This window comes from Porites lutea, chromosome 11 (assembly GCF_958299795.1).
Source record: "Porites lutea chromosome 11, jaPorLute2.1, whole genome shotgun sequence".
Taxonomy (NCBI): domain Eukaryota; kingdom Metazoa; phylum Cnidaria; class Anthozoa; order Scleractinia; family Poritidae; genus Porites; species Porites lutea.
The window spans coordinates 18,509,383-18,529,948 of NC_133211.1; the positions used below are offsets into that span (position 1 = coordinate 18,509,383).

A 20,566-nucleotide genomic window follows, 5' to 3' on the forward strand; every position below is an offset into this window, starting at 1 on the left:
CATAGTTAGTAGCTATGCTTCTTATCTGCGTACGTCAAGGTGAATAGGGAGGAAAAATTGAAAGGTTGGATAGTATTCAGAAACTGAGGATCTATGCGTTCCATCGAAACTAAGTTTTGTGTACAAAGTTAACAGGTGACTGAGGTAAGTTGACAGCGCAGAGGGACTGAAAGCTGGACATTTAAAGCGATAGCACTTCGACTGAGACGAGACTGAACATTCTTCTTTGAAACTATATATGGTGACTAAAACAAATCAACTTAAACGCCAAAGTTAAATAACGAAACAGACCAAATGAACGTACAGAAACACTTGTTTTAAAAGTAACTCTGAGTTTGCACATTCCTTCGGTAAATCGAACTAGCACTGATTTACATGGTACTATTGAAATAAGCTAAAATAGCTGTAGCCAGTCGAACATCACGCTGTGCAGAACACGTCATTCACTTTCCTAAAACAAACTCTTCACCCTTCTTGATGTTCTTCTTCAGCTCAGGTATCAACTGCAAATCAGAGAAAGAGAAATGTCGCGTGAATATGATGCATGATCTGATTTTAGATCCATATACAGTCATTCCTCTCCATGTGCGACCACCTCTCGTAAGCTAAACACTTCCCACCAACATTTTCCTAGTCAAAAGCCTGTAGTTTGAACCTCTCATAAACGACCACCTATAGCAAGCCACCACGATCACTTTTTGGATTGAAGATTTGATAATTTCCCGCACGTTTTAACCTGTAGTGGGCGACCATTTGACGAATGGTCTGCATGATATAAATGTTCTTCAACTACCTCTTCATGGACAACTCTACAAGCCGGACAAATGCCTAAAACGGAAACCTACAGTTGGTCCCTCCCTTTCCTTTGTCCATTCCTTTGACTTTATACAAAATGGACAACTCTCTCAGACGGTCCCAAACCTGTCTGGCTTAAAGAAAGTTCATAACACAGACGCCTCTTAATTTCGTACAGTAGTTCCGGTACCAAACTTCACACAATCCCTACCTCCACAAGATGGCCACCTCTATACACAAAAGGGATGACCACTGGGTGACATGAAGCCTGCCTACTTTCTCTTGTATTATTCAATTTTTATACATAGCCATTTTTTCCACAAATTCTTTAACAACATACATTTCCTTTCTCACATTGTTACTGGAAAAATGATCACTCCCAAATGTTTACTATACTCCCAACTTACAAAAATCAATAACATTTTCAAGTTTGCAAGTGTTAATTGTTAGCACTGTTATATGACCAAAAACGAAAGTGCAAAAAGCAAAAGGAATACTAAAAGTGAAGGGCTTAAATAAAGGGTTTTCATATAAAGAGTTCATGTGAAGAGGTTAGAGCTGTTTAAGGTCAATTCTGTACTAAAGTCATTACTGCTCCTGTTGAGTTATGAGGAAAATAACATCAAACAAATTTCATAAGAGAGCACTATTTATTATATAAACACCAATGAAATACCGCGTGAGCTTTCGCGCGAAAACTTCATATCTTCACATGTGAAAATAACATGTTATCTTCACATGTGAAAATATCACCGTTGCTATGGCTACATAATAAATCGCGCCTTTTGCAGGAAAAAACTGTTTCATTGAAATGGTTTGGTATTTCATTGGTGTCTATATAATAAATAGAACATTACATGGCCGCTTGGAGATACAAAATTTCTCTTCTCGTGTTGAAAATATTTCACTCGTTCGCTGTGCTCACTCGTGAAATATTTTTCAACACTCGAAGAGAAATTTCGTATCTCCGCGCGGCCATGTAATATCCTCTATATCTATAATAATTTTTTGGTGATTTTTGCAGGCATAGCATTAAAACTTGAAAAAGTTAGCCAGCTTTTTCAAGTCTCAATCTATGTCCATCCTTGCCATCCGTTTCTACAGGTGACAGGAAACAGTTTCAGTGCCTAAATATAGCCTTAAATAACAAAACTGGACCATTAGTTTTGGAATTCATTTGACCTGAAGAAGACCTGAAGTTTCAGCATTTTGAAAGATAGCATATCGCGTCACATAGCCCCTTTAAAATATCCAAGTGAAAACCACTCTGACAATCAGCTTCCACGTACCTCTTCCAGCTTTTTTTCTTCATAGGCAGAAAGTTTTCCATAACCGAGGGCATTCTTTACACCATTTGGCTATTTGAAAGCAGATACAAAAAGAATATCAGATATTATAACAAAATCGGATAGTTAAAGAAAGTAATTCTAGATAATGCTATCAATCCTGAGTGCCTATTATATCAATCTAACTGATCAAATCATAACTCCCTGTTCACCGCATAATGGTAAAATTATTCAGTGAAAAAAGACAAAACAAAACAAAACAGAGCAAAATATAGGCCAGGATAAAAAAATCAGAAACCTACAAAGAGAAAGCCATCTGTTGTTTCTGTACGTCTCTCCCTAAGAGGGTAGCAACCTGATCCACTTATTCCACCCCCTCCCACTCCCACTTGTTTCTGTAGCCCTGTCCCCTAAGATGCCCACCCCGCCCCCTCCCACTCCCTAAAGAAAAAGGATGGAAACAGAATGCAATTAAAAACAGCAATCATGTAAAGGCCCAATCACCTACCCCAAGCTCTACAGGTTGTGCAAAGTAACCAGTGCCACAGACATCTGACTGGACAAATGCACACTCAGTAACTCCTTGCTTGCCATTCAAAGCATCAAGGACCTGAATATTGCAGATAATTCCATTTTTTAACTTTGTAATAACTTAAGTCTTGACTTATAATTACTATACTCAATAACTGAGTTCCACAACGGAAGAAAACAAAAATGATAAATTAATATCAAAATGATCAGGAAATAAAATTATAATCACTGGTGTTTGCGGTTCAACTCTATTATCAGTGAGGAAGAAACTAGTGAAAGGGGAGAGATTGCCATGATAGCCTGTGAACGGGCTCCCAAGAGGAGTGGGGCAAAAAAGAAAATCAGCAAGAGAAGTGAGCCGAGCATGGAATGGGGAAGAAAAAAGGCCGGGGAGCCTGTAGAATTTGTTTTGATGCTGCCCATGGTCAGGTCACTGACTGTTGACAAGTGAGTGATGAATAATAACAACGTGTGTATGAACGTCATTGAAGCCGATGCATTCGAGCAAAAAAATATTATTCGAGAGGAGGTATAATTACCATATTGACATGTTAATGACATATGTGTTACAGTTATTGCAAGTGGGAGGATAGGCCGCATCAAAACAAAGTCTACAAGCTACTCCTTCTTTTTTCTCCTGCAGGCCCTGCTCAGCTTGCTTAGCTCAACAATTTCTTTTTTTCCCCACTCCACTTGGGAGCTTATTAGCAGGCTATTACCATGGTGGTGATTGGCTGTGATTAATTTTGCAGTCATTATTCTCAGAAGAAAGAAGTTGCTTTCCTTTGCTTAGATAATTTCTATGTGTTTATATTGTGTGTTGTTTACTTTTCTTTCATCCACTGTTGTCAACAATGATCAAGAACACCACAAGAAAGGGGAAGTGGTGTTTTGACTTGCATGTGAATTGGATGAAAGTGAAGGAGGGTTGCACTGTGTCTCAGTCTCAGTCTTTTGTCCTGAGTTATCTGGGGTCCAGAAACAGGACAAGTGAGACGGCTGGAGATACAACAGGTTGAGTCTGTTAAATTGTACCCTTCTTGCTCCACAGCACCAGTAGCATGCTGGTGGTTGCATTTGGCTCACACGGAGCTCATTCACCCTTTCACAGGTTTTGTTTTTTCTCCTGCTGGGTGACATGTCACCCTCCTCACTAGCATAGTGCTGATGGAAGACCACTATGTCTTGTTCATGTGGCAGGTGATACTGTGTTACAGTACATGTATCATCAGTAGCAGAGTCCAACCCCTGGGAAACCTAGACATGCTAACTAATGTTAAAATAGCTCATAACTTGTAATTTACAAACTTTACTTACAGAGTTAACAAACTTTGTCCCAGCATATGCCATTGAGAGTGTTGCAGATCCCTAAAGTAACAGTTGACAGTCATGAATTAGTGCTACACTATGACATTGTCATTCTGAATGATATGCATTAATGTAAATCAACATCATTGCATTACTTAAATAGCCTATTAATGCAGCCACCTCTCCTTGCTCGTCGCTGCTAGGGATGTTTCACAGAAGAGATGTCTGCATTAACAGCCAATAAATCAATGTTTACATAATTAATCAGCATTCAAAGATTGTTATTATTTATGGATAAATAATATTGTTCTTTACATGAAATGTAACAATATTATTTATTCATAAACCTTTATTGTGCTACACGAAACAAAAAAAGGAAACAGATTGAAGAAAAACAATCATCTTACAGATCCTGCTTTGGCATTCACTACTTCCGTCCCAGCATTCTGGATTCTGTCAGTGAGCTTGTCAACTTCCTCATCAGTAAATGACACACTAGGAGATGTCTTGAAAACAAAATCATAACAGATTCAAATGCAATTTATTTTATCCATCAATAAAAATAATACTCCTGAGTCTTCTGAGTCCATTGTTTTTTAATTGTAGCAAAAATTGGTGCAACATCTAGATTCTGTAAATCTGTGGCAAACAATAGAGGAAAAGTTTATCTTTGAAAATGTGTTGTGAGAGAAGCTGGAAATACTAAGATGTTGTAAGGTTCGCCTCTGAAAATCCCTGACTGAAAACAAAGTACTGTATGCTTAGTACAGTGTAGGTTGGTGTAATGGGTGTAACCTATATCAAAATTAATGTGATGTCAGTTTTACTAGTAAAAGCTAACGCTATGAATTACAATAACTGTATTTTCTACACAAAAATAATATTCTACAGTAGGGATTTCAGTACAAGCCATTTCCGGCAGAATGTCACTGTTTAAAGGCTCCTCTACTGCTGTATATTAAAGCCTTCTGAGCGTTAATAGAAGATTAATTTATGAACTAAAGAGAAAAAAGACAACCATTATTAATAAGACCTATTCTTTGATGTCCATTACAATGCTGAAAATTACAGTTTGGGTTTCTTTTTTCCAGTTTCTTAAAAATTACTGAGCCAAGTTACTAAGACTTAATACATGTATGACTGGAGCACAAGCTAAATACATTACCTGGGATAAAAGAGGCAGAATTGTGATACCAGAATGACCACCGATAACAGGTACTTTAACATCTTCCACGTTAAGCCCCTAGAACATAGAAATACAGGCAATGACATCACCAGTGACCTGTGTCACTGGTTGGAGAGAATAACATTAACATTCTCAAACAATCTGTTATTCCACAAAAAAATCTGTACCCCTCTCTTGAAAGATTGCAGCTTTGGAGATAATTAAAGTGCGTGCTTTGTCAGTACTCAACCCCTCAGAGGAGGCCATTTCCAAGCTGCTCTTAGAGCCTCTTTTGCGAAAAAATGGTCCTCTGAGAGGGAGGACACAAGCTGACTGGCGATGAATAGTCTGCACTCCAGTAACCATAAAAAAGAGGGAAAAAGAAATCTATTTAAAAAAATTTGGACGATGCCGGGTTTTGAACCCAGTACCGCTACCCTGAACACTAACGCCGTGTACTATGGGGACATATTTTCCAAAGGGAAAATTAAAATTATTTAATAGTTTGTTTTACTCAGTGTACCTTGTTTTTTCACTACATTTGTTTTCTATTGGCTGTATTTTATATCTTTCTAATTGTTTGGCTTAAGAAAAAAAAAAGAAGAAAAAAGGAATTCTATTTTATTCTCGTCAAAAAGGGCTATGGCAGGTATCACACCCGGTACTTTCTGGTCCAAAGGTTATGCATTAACGCTGTCTGCTACAAGAACAATATATATGACATTACCATCATTCATTCATTCGTTCATTCATGCCGACGATAGCATAGAGCATTACCAGAAAGCTAAACAAGTATTACTGTTAAATTCTTTTCCTTGCCTGTTTCTTTATTCTTATTTATGTATTACTCCTTTTTGACATAAGACGTTTTTCACTTGGCCTTACACTGAAAGGTGGGGGGGGGGGGGGGGGGGGGAATGTTCAAGACCAATACTTTTAAATGATAATGATATTAGGATATTGGTTTTATTGACTCCAAAGTAATCCATTGTTCAATATTAACCTTAGTTTCTGCAACAAATGTGTGTGCCCTGACAACATCCAAAGTGGTGACACCAAGAATTCTAGGAAGAAATAAAAGAATAAAAACTTAATGAATGCATTGTAAAATTTATATGGCAAACTGCAATCCCCAGTGCCTCCTCGATCTATGTAATGTGGCTTTTTCCATCTTTTTTATATCAGGATCATTCTTGCAGTTATGTACGCACAAAATACACGTACCACTACATGATGAAAAGTATCCACAGAATTAACAACAATTAAATCAATTCCCTCCCACTCCATCTCCATGGCAAGCCTTGGTTGTTCATACAATGGATACCACTGTCCACCAGATAAATCACTACACAGTGGATAGGTAAATTAGGGAAACCAATATGGTATTACGCACTGGATAGAATATTCACTATTATTTTGAACAACTGGGGCCAGAAGAAGGAGTAACTGCAAGTAGTCAAATACAGTGTAGTTAAGAACTTGGACAAACAATATTGGAAACTGGCTATCACTACAGCACTGATATGCAACAAAAGAGGTGCTGAAGGTACCTGGCTGGATCAAAAACTCCTGCTTTCTTATATACTTCACAGGCAATTGGAACAGTAGAATTAACCTGCAAAAATGTTCAAAAATGCACACATTAATTCAGATTGTTTACACATGTTTATACCACTTTAGAACAGTTACTTATAAAAGCCTTGAAACCCTAATTCATGAACAATACTATAAATTAATGTAGGGCTAGGAGACAAAAGAAAATTGATAATCGACCTACGTTGAAACAACAAATTTAACATGAATTCAATATTAATTTTGACCTACAACATAATACTTACAGGATTAGAAATGATACAAATTATGGCTTTTGGGCAAAACCTAAAAGAAAAAAGAGCATCGATATAAATCTGGCAACCTGCTCACTAAGACTAAAATCTTACGATGAAAAAAAAAATCCAGACTGAAGGAAATAATAAATTAAGAAATTCTTACTGTGCACAAGCTTCAGTGAGGGTCTGTACAATAGAGGCGTTTGTATTAAACAGATCATCCCGCGTCATTCCTGATGAAGCAACAGCCACAAACAAAAGTCGATCATTAAAAACAGCAAAAACCAGAAATTCATATTATTATTTTACTCAGCTACAATCTTTCATCTATATGCTGCAATTTTTTCAAGTTAAGATATTTAAGGGTGGGGACTGTCTATTAGAAAGATTACCTACCTTCAGTGGAAACAAGACATATTGACACGAAAAATAATGTCAAATCCCTTACAATGTTTCCCATTTTTTGCCTTACATCGAAACTTAGTGACAGCCTTTGCTGCTTCCTTCATGAAAACTGGGTTTCAAAGTAAGAACAGCCAGGTTATTTATACTAACTTCAATCAGTTTTCATACCTTACAATTTTATTGTAGTATAGCGACCACTTGCTGCAACAATTCAGCTTACAGATCATAACATTTTAGCCCTTTTAACCTTGCTAATATTTTTTTTCAATATTATCAGGACTATCTATCCCAATACTGACAGAACCAGATAATTGAGGTTTCACTGTACCTGGCTTTCTTGGAACACCAGCAGGTATAACAACAGCAGCACAGCCTTCTAGAGCCCCTTTCAAATCATCAGGTCCTTGGTGGCTTGTTACCTAATATATTCAAACAAAATAAATAAACTCCAAATACTGTACCGAACTTGGTCCTGTCTAAGGAATCGAACCAGCGACCTCCCATTCCACAGTCAAGTGCTCTACCGACTGAACTAATTCTGCTACAGTACTCAGTGTACTCACTTAATTACTTACTTTAGCAGGTGTGCAGATGTGGCTAATGTCAGCTACAACACCTACAATGAATAAAACAAAACCACATGTAAATTAAAAATTGATGTAAAGAGAGGAAATGTCACTATATGTTGCTATCCAACATCTCAAGCTTCAGAAATTGCTTGCATTTTGAATCCTCTCACCCACAACTAGAAAGTAGAACTCTCCCAGGGCTTGGGAAAAAAAAACCCTCATATCTAACACTTCCTTTGAACGTGCAGCTCTCTCATTTTCCTTGCCTGAGGGAACTACTTACTTGTTTTAGTTAACGATTTAGTTAGAGGATGACTTGCCTGAACCCTCGCCCATTAGGCAAGAAAACCTTTTCATACTCAAGGGCGGATCTAAGGGGAAGTTGCAGGGGGAGCAACTCCCCACCCCCCACCCCCCCTTGAGAAGACCTGCAGCTTTCTATTACAACTGGTATTCTGTATTAAAATTTGTTTACATCACCAGTCAGTTATGCTATTCCTTAAGTGGTGCAACCCCCTCTAAGAAAAATCCTGGATCCGCCCCTGTACTGGACTACTGGATGGGACTTTTTTCAAGCCCTGTCACCTCTATCCCCTGAACCCCTCTTAATAACATGGCTAACGATGACAATTTTGGTAAGATCAATTCTAGGCAGACACCACTTCAAAAGCATTCAAATTCTGACATTTCATGTGCTGGCATTTCTTTGTCATCATTATAGTGGGTTTCGCTTATTAAGGTAAAGGTAATGTCAAAAATCACCAACTATCCATCATGGTTGAGCCTAAACTGCTTTTTGTGTACAAACAAAATCACCAAGGAATAAAATTGCTGCTTCTCTTCCCTCCTTCCTTCACTAGGCGCAAGTTCATAGTGAGGTTGTCGTACAGATGTAAGCCACTATGAAATAATCTATCCATTCTTAGAAATCCAGGAGCAGCTACCGTAACTGGCATAAAAATATATGGGTAACATTGAAAAAAATTACAGATGAAAACAAAAAGAAAATAAATTCCTGGTCAATAAAAAGCAAGGAATTCAGATGATTCTGGAACCATATCAGTGAGAGCAAGTAGCCAGGGGCTTTATTACTCTTCTAGTAAATTTTCCCTCAATGATCAGGATACTACCCATAGTTTGAATAACTTTTGCAGTAACAGCAATGAATTGAGAAATGACGTAATCAACATGTCACAGCCATGGGACAAAGAAAAAAATCTGAATCTCTAACAGGAATTGAACCTATGACCTTCCCCACACTGGTCTAGCCACTGAGCTATGAAGGACTTATGGTATCTGCAATGAATTGGTTGTTAAAACATTGGAAAGAAGACCAACACCTGCCGCTGCTTCAAAAAAATGTAGTCTCTATCAGCTGTTGCCTGTGAATACAGCTGTCTCTCCTTACTCCTCATGGGATGGACATTCTGAGAGAGAGATATCTGCAATTCGTACCCAAAAAAGTTCTATACTGATAACATGATTCAATGTGTACATAATACATCTGGTAGTCATGAGGTTACAAAATTAATGTTAAAATTTGTTCTAGTTTATTTTTCTCCCAGTATATCATCATAAAGTTTTGAGTTCTTCAGTGAATGAGCAGGAGCAAAACTCAAATGCTTCTTGTAAAAAAGAATGACTGTCTTAAGTACAATCATGGCTTTTATATTTGATCGTTGTGACCTTCTGTCTTTTGTCTGCATTCATAAACAATAGCTAAAAGATTAAAATTACTATTAAAATTACTAAGCACGCGACTGACCGAACACAAACGCGCGACGAGGAATGTTGACGTCAACAATCACATTGCTGAGCATTAATTAAAGACAAAACATCAAATTGACTGGGACTCTGCAACATGTATAACGTATTCTACAGACTACTATCAACGTCTTACTTTAGACAGCTGGTTTACTAACTTAGAACAAACGCCACTGAATCGTAGCCAACAGTTACCAGCGCCGTAAAAACGACTTGTTAACGAGATCAAACAAAACTAACTACGAGAGAACAACTGGAGAACTGACAATTTGACTAACAATAGACGACTGTTTAACTGTGACAATAGGCGGATCGAAACGCACCAATCACTGATTACGAGTATTCATAGCCAATAACATCACGGCTTAACTGACAGACGACCAATAACATCGCGACATAATTGACCAATCAGATCAATAACCAGAGTATAATACTATCAACTGACGTGATACAACTCACTTTGACTCTGAAGATGACTACCGCACAGGTTGTCGAAACGTCAGTCACTGTCAACAACAACATTCCTGTTCAGGACTACGTTCACCCGGACGATCAAACTCAACCTTTTAAAATTACTATGTTGACCAATCAGCACTTGCTGACCACATTGCGGACAAATCTATGCCATCAGTATGGAATTTTGGGGGCTGAATTGCAGGGACTCCCCACAAAAAGTGCCGCAGAGAGATGGCTGTATTCACAGGATTTATCTGCTGCTGCAAACCTGTTGCTTTCCTGCTGCCGCATGAAGTTAAAAGGATGATGATGACCACTTCCTTTGCCTAAGGTACTGGGATTTCTTACAGTTTTGGGAATCAAAAGAGTTGCAGACTGTTTTGTGTTGCCCCTTGTCCAAAGCAAAACTTGATGATTATTAATCCCAAGGTTGCTGTTTAGTCAGGTGGAGTACTATTTTAACCACAGCTGGTGCATGTTGCATATTGGCCATTGATTCAAGGATAGTGCCCCGCTAAATCACATTCCCCATTGGGACTGGACAGTTACTTCATAATTTGCCTGGATCTGTTTTCAAAGTGGAGACTTGGGCCCTGTTTGAAGATTTTACTACTCCCTTCAAACAGACCCCTTCTCCCAGCTCCAAACAGATCCTTTTTCCCAAGGTCTCAATTAAGTTTTGAAACAGTTCTGTCTCTGTATTCCTCATTATTCCAGTGGAAAAGACTGGCGATTTTCGGCAAAAGCGGGTTTGAACTGCCTACCTGGGGTGTTGACGATATCGTACAAGGCCAAATGGCTGATGGCTGGTGACTCCTTCATTAACAATGACATAGGCTGACCAATTCCCCCAGCAGCACCAAGAACAGCAACTTTCTGTTGGTGCTGCAAAGAAATATAACAGAGGAAAGTCATTACACAACCTGCCTAAATATATAGACCAAGTGTGACCGGCCGATACTAGGAATCTTCATCAGAACGAGAAATGATGCTTGTACATACCTGGGAAGCCACCGAAAAGTTTCTTAGTGCCTTGCTAGCTCCCCTTAAACAGAATGCTGACCTCGAAAACATGTTGAAAGTTGTAAAATGAGTAGAAAACCTCGCTCATCCACTGTAATTTTTGGGGGTACAGATCGAAGTGCAATTGTGCATGCCTTTGTTTCCAGTCCCTTGCACGGTCATAGCATCCTAAGTATGAGGGAGGGGAGGGTGTTGGAAATTTTGTCGATTCTTTCCTACAGTTTCAACTTCGTTTCTTTTTCAGGGTGGCTTAAAAAAAGAGAGAACATATGAAAGTTGTATTGAGAGTAAAATAAAGTTACAACGTAGCTCTCCAGAGTGATAAGGCATCTGTCTCAGGGTGGGACTCCACTTCCGATCGGCTATCCCATGATTCCTGATTCTTATTTGATCTTACGGTGCCTTTCCAGACATTCTAAAGCAAAAGCCCTGAGGAAGAGCTTGCGTTTTGAAAAAACCGCAAAAAATAAAAGCATTTTAAAAAAATGGTCGATGAAATTTTAAAATTAATAGATAAATTATTGCTAATTTATTTTATAAACATAGATAAAAATCGATCAGATTTTCATGATGGCTCAATGGGGTTAACTGTCCGCCGTCGGAAAAGGTTATTTTTTATCCTCAACCGTCAACAATGCGAAAAATATTAACCGTCAAATCACTGTCAAAAAGTTTCAAGGTATTTCAAATCTCACTATTTCAGCTGATCTTCACGGACATAACCGTCAACAAAGCCACTATCCCATTGAGACGCTCTTTCATACTCGCCGGCAAGTTATTGAGGGCGGAACAGGAAACAAAAGGCCCAGTTCACTCTTTTTTCATTTCCTCCCCGATCACGAGGAAAGATTGAAGTGCTTAAATGAAATGAACGAAATAATATAGCCAGGGGATAGTCCACTACAAAAATGACGGGAGTGCTGGGCGTACTTTTTAGGGGTTAAAATTTGTGTTCTGGTACCGCTTAGGATGCTTTAAAGTTTGCGAGCCAAAAAAATCAGTGATGAGAACGTGAACTAGCTGATGATTTCAGATGCTTTTCTGGTGCCTCTCGGCGGTTAAAATAAATGGGAGCCACGGCCACAAAGTGTTTCGGACGTCGAGTACAAGTCATACGTGTTAATTTTTGTATTTTGAAACCAACTGGACTGCTAAAGGAGTCTTGAATTGCACTCATGTGGAAACATGGGAAAAAATACTAAGGGAAAAAACCGCATTTTCCTTTCCTCTCATCCATGTACTTCTGACACCTCCGCCTCCTCCTCTACTTTGACTGAAAAACGTGTTTTAAGTCCGCGAAAGTCGAGAAAAAAGATCCAGGGGCAGTCAGGGGTAGGAAGAAAAGGCGCAACGAAAGTTTTGAAGCAAATTCACAGGCGCCGCAATCGGGTACGTAAGGGAGTGTATGAACGTATTTTTCGTTTCAATTCCAAATGAATATGAACGAATTAGAAATATGCGAATTCGAAATGCATTTGAACAAACTTTTTGTTTGCGCTATAATATAAGCCATGATAACATAATTTCTGCCTAAGGCCCAGGCGGTCTGAAAACGGGTATGGATTTTAGTGGTCTGGTCTGAAAACGGTTGTGGAAAATAACAGTTTTTGGTCTGAAATAGGGTCAGGATTTGGAGAACCAAGCGGCACACCCCCACCCTCCCCAGGCGCCAGATACGCAGACTACATAACAGTCAAAACACCAAGTGGGGGAATTCCACACTCGTATAGATAAAAAAGACAAGCCTTTTGATTTTACTTCGCGTGTCCTTTTGTTTTACTACTGACGATGGCAAAATTTTCTCTTTGACAGTAAAATTAATTGAGAGATGGCGTTCGAATGGAATAAATATATTAATATTTACAGAAAATTGCCTATAAAATGCCATTTTTAAACAATATAGACAGTTCACAGTTACGTTCAAAACTCAGTATTCTGGTTCACTAATGTCGGTAACAAGTGACCCGAACATCTTTTCTTCCCAGCGCGACAACTGTTCGATGAATCCTCTTGTTGGCTGCATGTTTTCTCGGCATTTTTTCAAGTGGTTGTAGGCATCCTACAAAATAAAATACAAAACACATTGAATAAGTTTGCTAAGAAGGAAGAATTTCCTATAACTTTCTTTAATATGCCTTGACTTTTTCCCTGACCTTGAAAAAAGTTCTTTTGCCCTGCGCATTGCAATTATTGGATCATGATACTTTTCTGGGAAACTGCCCATCTACCCCTCCCCTAAGCCAACATTTTGACCTAAGTGAGAAGTAAGCGTTAATGTTGGCTTAGGGGAGGGGTAGGTGGACAGCTCCCAGAAAAGTATAATGATCCAAAAATTAATAATGATCTCAATTTTTAATGGTTTTTGTGCGTGTTCCATGTTGTCAAGAAACGTACGCTAGGTTGAAAATAACGGAAATTACCTTCAACGAAACTTTTTTATTCCACATGTAATAAGCTATGGCAACAGTCAAACTGCGACTTATTCCCAGTGAAGAACTCAGAAGAAGTGTTCGGCCATCTTTTGTTTGGTGATCATCTACAGAAAAAAAAGCAGACTTTGCATGCTTTTGCACACACAAGACAAGACTATAGCCTGAGAAAATAGCCTACATTTTGCGACGCCACTCCTGGTTTCCCCGCGAAATTACGGCTGAGGAACGAGCGCAGAAATTCCACACTGATGACGTGTCACTACCTGGATCTGGGTAGCGCTTCTGATTGGTTGCAGCAAATCAATCAGAAGCACAAGGTACGTTAGATTTGGTAGCGAAACTTCATTTCGCGGGAAAAACAGTGGTGACGTCATGAGATGTTGGTTGTTTTAGTTTCCTAGGTTGGCAAGACTATACCCTGGCTCCAGGGATCTGTTCTCGAAATACTTAAGATGGAATAACCCATATGCACAGGAATAACCGCCGCCTGGTTAGCTCAGTTGGGAGAGCGCCGGTCTGCTGAGCGGGAGGTCGCGGGTTCAAACCCTGGCCGGACCAACACTTAGGGTCTTTAAATAACTGAGAAGAAAGTGCTGCCTTTGTAATGACATCAGCAAATGGTTAGACTTTCTAGTCTTCTCGGATAAGGACGAAAAACCGTAGGTCCCGTCTCACAGCACTTTCACTGATCTGTTCTTGTGGGACGTAAAAGAACCCACACTACTGTTCGAAAAGAGTAGGGGACGTAGACCTCGGTGGTGTGGCCAACCTTAACGGGTTGTGGGATTGGGTAGGGATGGCACCTTGCATGGGACCTTTGAGTCCCGTTTGTGCCTATTCCCTCTGGGCAGGCCTGTTTCCAGAAAAGCTTGTAAAACTAAAAAACTAAAACAAATTAGGGAAGAAAAAAACCCCTCTGGTACCCAGGGTAGCAAGACTATGAAATGAAAAGAAAACGTTTTTTTAGGGTTCTAGCCTAACAACAAATGCCACTATCACACTAGTGAAAATATCGTTTCTTACCTATAAAATTAACAATGTCTGACAGGTGTGAAAAGAGATCCTCTTCACCATTATCATCAATTGGTACTCTTAGAATCTGCTTGACTCTTTTGTCCTCTCGACCAAGTGTTGTGCTTTCTGGAGCAAACCTATATGCACACAAGGAAAATTTAACTACTGAATTCCATACCCGTTGGCCTGCGAGCAAGCCTCTCCATTTAATGCTCCCTTTCTTTTCCCACCCCTCGCACTCCCACCTCCTTTCGCGTGCTGTTCTCATGTGACTTCTCGCGACTCCCCCTCCAAATGGAGAGCTTGTTCACAGGGTACGTACCTTCAAAAAGCCACTGCATAAAATATTCTACAACTAAGAGCACAAATGGGAAAATTTGCTGCCTTGAAAGCGACAAAGACCGAAGAAAAAGAATGTGTGAGATCCTTCTTACTCTTCTACATCTATTCCTGTATTTTCTTTGAGGCTATTCCCTACATATGTCGCTATATTTCATACATGTATGTTGTAGTTAAAGGCCGTTCTTAGGTAAGACCAGTGATTCACCCTCGGTTACCAGGTTAAACCGGTAAATGGAATTAACTTAACAAAGTATACATACCGTAAAATTCCGAAAATAAGCCCCAGGGCTTATATTTTTCAAAGGCCCTTTTTGAGGGGCTTATTTTTGGAGGGGCTTATATTCGGAGGGGCTTATCTACAGAGGGAAATTTGTGTTTCAAAATCGATTGAGCTAGACTTAAAGTTGGAAGTAAATGTACCATTTTTGCTTTGATTTACTTTGTATTTGAGGGCAATTTTCTAAGTACAAGCCCCCGGGGGGCTTATATTTGGAGGGACTTATTTTCGGAATTTTATGGTATACCTTCAATGCACTTGGTCTCAGTACCCAGTACTCGTTTAGTTACTATAAGCTGAAGTTGCTAGCCTGTGGGCCACTTCTTGGCCGAGTGGATTATACATTTATCCCCAGGGGGTACTCCTAGGAAATCTTGCTAGGGGTATGCCACCCTATTCTCCAAATCTTGATGATATTCCCAGACCAAAAAAAGTCATTTTCCACACCCGTATTCAGAAAACAAACAAGGGTCACAAACATGACATAAATGTTTACATCAGGCAGAAATTGTCATCATTACTCACAATAGAACGCCAACAAAAAGATTTCTTAAAATCCGTTTCGAATTTGCATTAATTGCTCTTTTTTCTCATTCATTTATAAATGAAATGACTACTGTAAATCCTTCATTAAGCCCCCCCCCCCCCTTTTCAGGGGAAGAAAGTTAATAAAATAAGTCCCCCCTCTTTATTAAGCCTCACTCCCCTCCCCTAATGTGAAGAATTAGTGAATTAGTTTATTAGTGAAGAATAATTATTATTCTTCACTAATAAATGAGAGACTGTATTAATCAATCATGACTGTAAAACTTCGTGTGGACTGATCCGGGATGGTTTATTTACCAAGCGGATGTTCAGATTATATTCTGATCCTCCGCTGCATGACCTCCAACCTTCTTGTTCTTGAGCTTCTTCACTTTGTATTCTAGTTCTTTATGGAGAACTGATACCATTGTCTTTTCTAAAATAAATAACCCCCCCTCTCAAATAAACCCCCCTCTCTCAAATGGGCTTGAAATAAATACGGCCATGGGGGGGCTCAATAGAGGATTTACGGTACCTTGAAAGCCATACCCGATTCAAGAACAAAATGGGCAAAGTCTATGCCCATTTTCAGACCAAAAACAGCTCAAAAACCATATCCTTTGGAGCAGCACATACCTATATGACTTATAAAAGGGAGTACCCCCTCCCCTCCCTGTGGCCATAAATCCTCCCTTTTAGGGTTAAGAACAGGAGCCTTGGCCCTGACCTAGGGTACTTTGCCTCTCCTTCCCTCATTCCAGCTATGGGCAAACAGTTTTCCTACCTTCCTAAGTCCTGTTAGACAAGTAAAGTTTACATATTAAAAGGACATCACCTGGACCACAAAGACATTATAAAGGAGTTGCAACCACAAAATATATAAAGACATACTTGTTTTTAAACTTTTCTTTTGGGAATCAAGAAATAAGTGTTATACCCAGACCTCGAGGTTCATGTAAGGGGGGGGGGGAGTGGGGGCAAAAACCCCCAGACCCCACCCATAGATCAACCACGACATACACCTTGCTTTCGCTTCCAGTAAATAACAAGGAGCAAAACCTCTGCATGTTTCGCACAGAAAAAAGTGACTTACACGGTGTCATTCTCTTTTCCAACAATAACATTTGCCTTGACTTTAAGGTCCTTGATAATTCTTCTGTCTTGGGATAGTTGAAATGTTGCCACAAAAAGGAAACCAGGAATGATCTCCAGTGGATAAGTACTGATCACATCCAACTCCTGTTTTCAAAAGATTAGCTGATGTGATTACAGGCGAACATGTGCATGTTAGTGTAATGAAATATCAACACTTGAAGGGCCCTATTCAAAAAAATTGTACAGTGGAATCTGAATATAATGAAGGGCCAAGTGAATGACATACTATGCTTGCTATAAGAAGGTTTCAATATGTTGAGGTACTAAGGCTAGGCATATTTAGGACTCCACATTAACAGCTGCTTGCTTGCCCGGGGCAACTAAAAATTTCAGGCAACTGAAATGTCTGTGAAACAAAGTTGTAGGTTAACATGAATAATCCAGAAACTTTCTGTTGTGAGCCAGCAAAGGGACCTTATAGGGAGGAAAGCTCAAAGTTAAACAGCCTCCCTTGAATACCCAAAAAACTTTTGATATATAATTCTGAGAAAAAAAATGAGGTGCTAGACATCACTCAAAAATACACTTTGCTGTGAGAGTTTCTTATTCTTTTTTTTTTTGCTTTTCTGAGTTAGCTAAAGTGTAAGAAAGTTGTCTGGTAGACAAATCATCTTAAGTGGCCAGTTAAAAGATTTGGAAGTCTCTTGATGACTTACAACTTAAAAAATGTTCATATTTGCAAGCTTACCCTTGGCATGTAGATGATCTTTTGTGTGCGAAGAAATGGGTACAGTGCTGAAAATTCCTCATATCCACCTAAAACATTATTAAAAAGGTAAAACTTATTAAATAGCTGATGTTATAGAAATTAAGGCCCTCATACTGTCCTTCACCCCATTTACAAGCAGTCTTTATATTATGGCTCCTGTAAGAGATTATAAATAAATTTCTTGCCTTTGATAACTTTTACAGAATTTTTGCTTCCCATATCCCACATGAGCTTGGCACATGAAAGAGCAGGGCTATCTGAAATATAATAATGACATATAATTCTCAGGATATTTATAAACTGTTTGTGATTTGTGCGACTTTGAATTTCTTGATGGTGTTAAATATTACTATTATTGTTTCTAATATAAATTTAGTGAATAATGTCAAAGCATGGCTTACTTTTGTCCTTCAGTGAACTTGTGCTACTGTCATAAATAACAACATGTTCCTTTGTTTCCAGCTCAGCATCATTTGGAACCGTAAAAGCACCAATGTCATTCTGAAAATAAACAAAACATAGCAAATGTTAAAACACTGAATCACTGGAAACAACTCAATAAAATTAATCTTACCCTTGGAGCAAATTTTGCGGTTATTACATGGCTTTCACTGTAGTCATGGTTTTCTCTTGTATCTGAAAAAAATACATGCAAGAAAATTGTTACCGAAATTCTTTATACTCACTTCTGCTGTTACAAAAAGATCTGAATAAAATGAGTTTGCTCAAGATGAAGAGTATACAAACTCTCACACCACATAATGCATGGAAGATGTAGAATATTCCTGGTAAAAGCTGTCACTTACAGGACAAAATTAATAACTCAGTAATTTTTGTTATTGCCATTTCATCCAACAAGATTTTAAATATATGTATATTTTCAATAGCTGCAGGAATTGTGCAGTTTCTATGCCTTTTGTTACACCATTAAGTATATTTTAATCATTAATAATATTATGATGACCCTTTTGTCTGGGGTTAAGGACTAATCCCTTTCACATTACTTATGGTAAAAAATAAGTAATAATGAAAAAAATACATAACTTATTATCCTCTCCCCTTATGGGACTTTTTAGGGATAAGGAAACAATAATTCAAATGTAACATAACAAGGTTAAAAATCCAAACTGGTAGGAGGTGAACCAGTTGGCTACTTTACAAGTGTGGCCAAGGATTTGAACTTGGGACTACCGAGAACAAATCCAGCTAGCGGTTAGGGCAGGACTTGAACTCAGAGTGTCCAGTTTACAAGTCCAGTGCTCTAACCACTCTGCCACCTTGCTGCTGCCTTCATTTGTCTGTGATGCATTTTTTTCCTCTTCCCAATCCAGTACACAGGCTTCTTACCTAAAAGGAGGAGATAATTAGGATCACTCAGCCTTGGGTACTGGCCAGCCTGTGCAAACAGAAATTAAATGAGTTGTTAATAGAATAAAAAACAAAACAAAACAGCCCTGGAGAAGCATCAAAAAAGCCTCCTTGAAAGTGAGACAAATTGCTTCTTGTAAAAACTAATATTGCTTATTGATAGGTCCCTTTAACCAGGGATCTCCCCAGGTACTATAAGCATGACCCCCGTCTATTTTCATAAAAAAAGCAAAAAACAAACAAGCAAGTTTCTCGCCTACTAATTGCATTTTTAATACCCAGCTACTAGTAAACTTGTTGACATGCAGCCCTGCTCTGGAGAGTTGTGATTTTGGGTTTATTGAAAATGTCAGGTTTTTTCCTTAGTTCGCACTTGCTTAAAAAACTATATCTTAAGGGCAGAATTAATAAAGCTTACAGATCTGTTATGTTATTCTGACACATTACTCACTTCGTTTCTGCACTTGTACTAGCTAGCACATACTCAAGCAGAGAGCTAAACAAACCTGATTTAGAACGTTATAAACCTCTGTGCATTCACATAAAATAATTCCAGCTGAAGACATCTTGCTATTATTTTTAAAATATTTGTCACGAGATAACGTTTCAAGCTCGAAACTAGCAACGATGCATGAACTACTCAAAGTCGTCCATCATGACCGCCATGTTTGCTCTGGTTGCCATTGGTAAAGCTGCTGGGTTCAAATTTGCTGGCTCAACAAAAGGGATCCACAAGACAACCCCGCCAGTCTTGTGCCCGGGTCTTGTGCATGTCTTGTCTTGAGCTCTTGCGGTTAATGTATCCCCAATATTTAAAATATATTGTTCGTGTTTGCTGTTGTCAATACCCTACGCTGACAAAGAAATTCTAGGCTTCCATACAAAAGGGACCCTTAGATAAATATCGCTCCCCTGATCGCTAAATTTTTAAATGTCTCCATTAAGCAGGCAAAGAGGTCTACTGATGCCCGGGTACTGGTGATACACAAGACCAAGGTGGTTTCGCTGCACTGGTCGGTCGTGTTTTCGCAAGATGCAGTGAACTCCATGGTAACAGGTTTACTGTCTCTACTGTCTGGAGGATTTTAACTGTACTGCACTGTAAATAGGCCTGTCATTATTTTTTTCGTCTCGCGGTACGCGCTCGTCTCGTTCTCCTCGCTTGGCTCATTCATGATTTGAATTTTATTTGTCCTATTTCATTTTGCTTGACATCAGATATATAATAGAGGGGGTGAAAGGGGTTTTTGCGTGATACGGCATTAAGCGTTTTTAATTTTCGTGAAAGGTGAAAACACGAAATTAAAATTCGTGAACTGTGAATGGTTTGCTTGTTCTCATACGTGAGCTTTAAAATCTTTTATCCGATATTCGTGATTTTAAACTATGTTTTCGTGAAAATAGATGGCAAGTTGCAACTGAAGAAAAAAATTGGGCACTTTAATATTTGGCATGAAGGATTGAATTCCCTCGTTCACAAGTAAATGACTGACAAATTGAACATAACAGATATTGGAAATTAGTTTGTTTCAGCATCAAATGACAGGCAAAATCGCTTCGGAAAATTTGATGTCAATTAATACTTTCTCCAAACCATGTATGAATGTATTGAA

The 20,566-nt window shown here is 38.8% G+C and overlaps 2 protein-coding genes across 3 annotated transcripts; both read right to left on the minus strand.

Moving 5' to 3' along the window:
- Positions 1–295: 295 nt before the first annotated feature.
- Positions 296–11,250, minus strand: LOC140951695 (malate dehydrogenase, mitochondrial-like). The gene is made up of 14 exons (XM_073401007.1): positions 11,111–11,250; positions 10,873–10,993; positions 7,895–7,935; positions 7,648–7,738; positions 7,078–7,147; positions 6,924–6,963; positions 6,636–6,700; positions 6,089–6,149; positions 5,086–5,163; positions 4,328–4,426; positions 3,930–3,980; positions 2,590–2,691; positions 2,085–2,153; positions 296–503 (listed from the first exon to the last, which is right to left on the minus strand). Exons 1-14 carry the CDS (start codon positions 11,180–11,182, stop codon positions 444–446), a joined length of 1,020 nt encoding a protein of 339 aa, XP_073257108.1. The 5' UTR covers positions 11,183–11,250; the 3' UTR covers positions 296–443.
- A 1,627-nt stretch (positions 11,251–12,877) lies between these two features.
- Positions 12,878–19,649, minus strand: LOC140951798 (serine/threonine/tyrosine-interacting-like protein 1). Of its 2 annotated transcripts, XM_073401145.1 has the most exons (10): positions 19,460–19,649; positions 18,933–18,981; positions 18,160–18,221; positions 17,987–18,086; positions 17,771–17,842; positions 17,565–17,632; positions 16,815–16,960; positions 14,587–14,714; positions 13,552–13,667; positions 12,878–13,190 (listed from the first exon to the last, which is right to left on the minus strand). In XM_073401145.1, the coding sequence occupies exons 1-10, from the start codon at positions 19,517–19,519 to the stop codon at positions 13,059–13,061; spliced, it is 933 nt and encodes a 310-aa protein (XP_073257246.1). In that variant the 5' UTR covers positions 19,520–19,649; the 3' UTR covers positions 12,878–13,058. The 2 variants fall into 2 exon arrangements, with proteins under 2 accessions (XP_073257246.1, XP_073257247.1); XM_073401146.1 differs by lacking the exon at positions 17,771–17,842.
- Between the last annotated feature and the right edge of the window lie 917 nt (positions 19,650–20,566).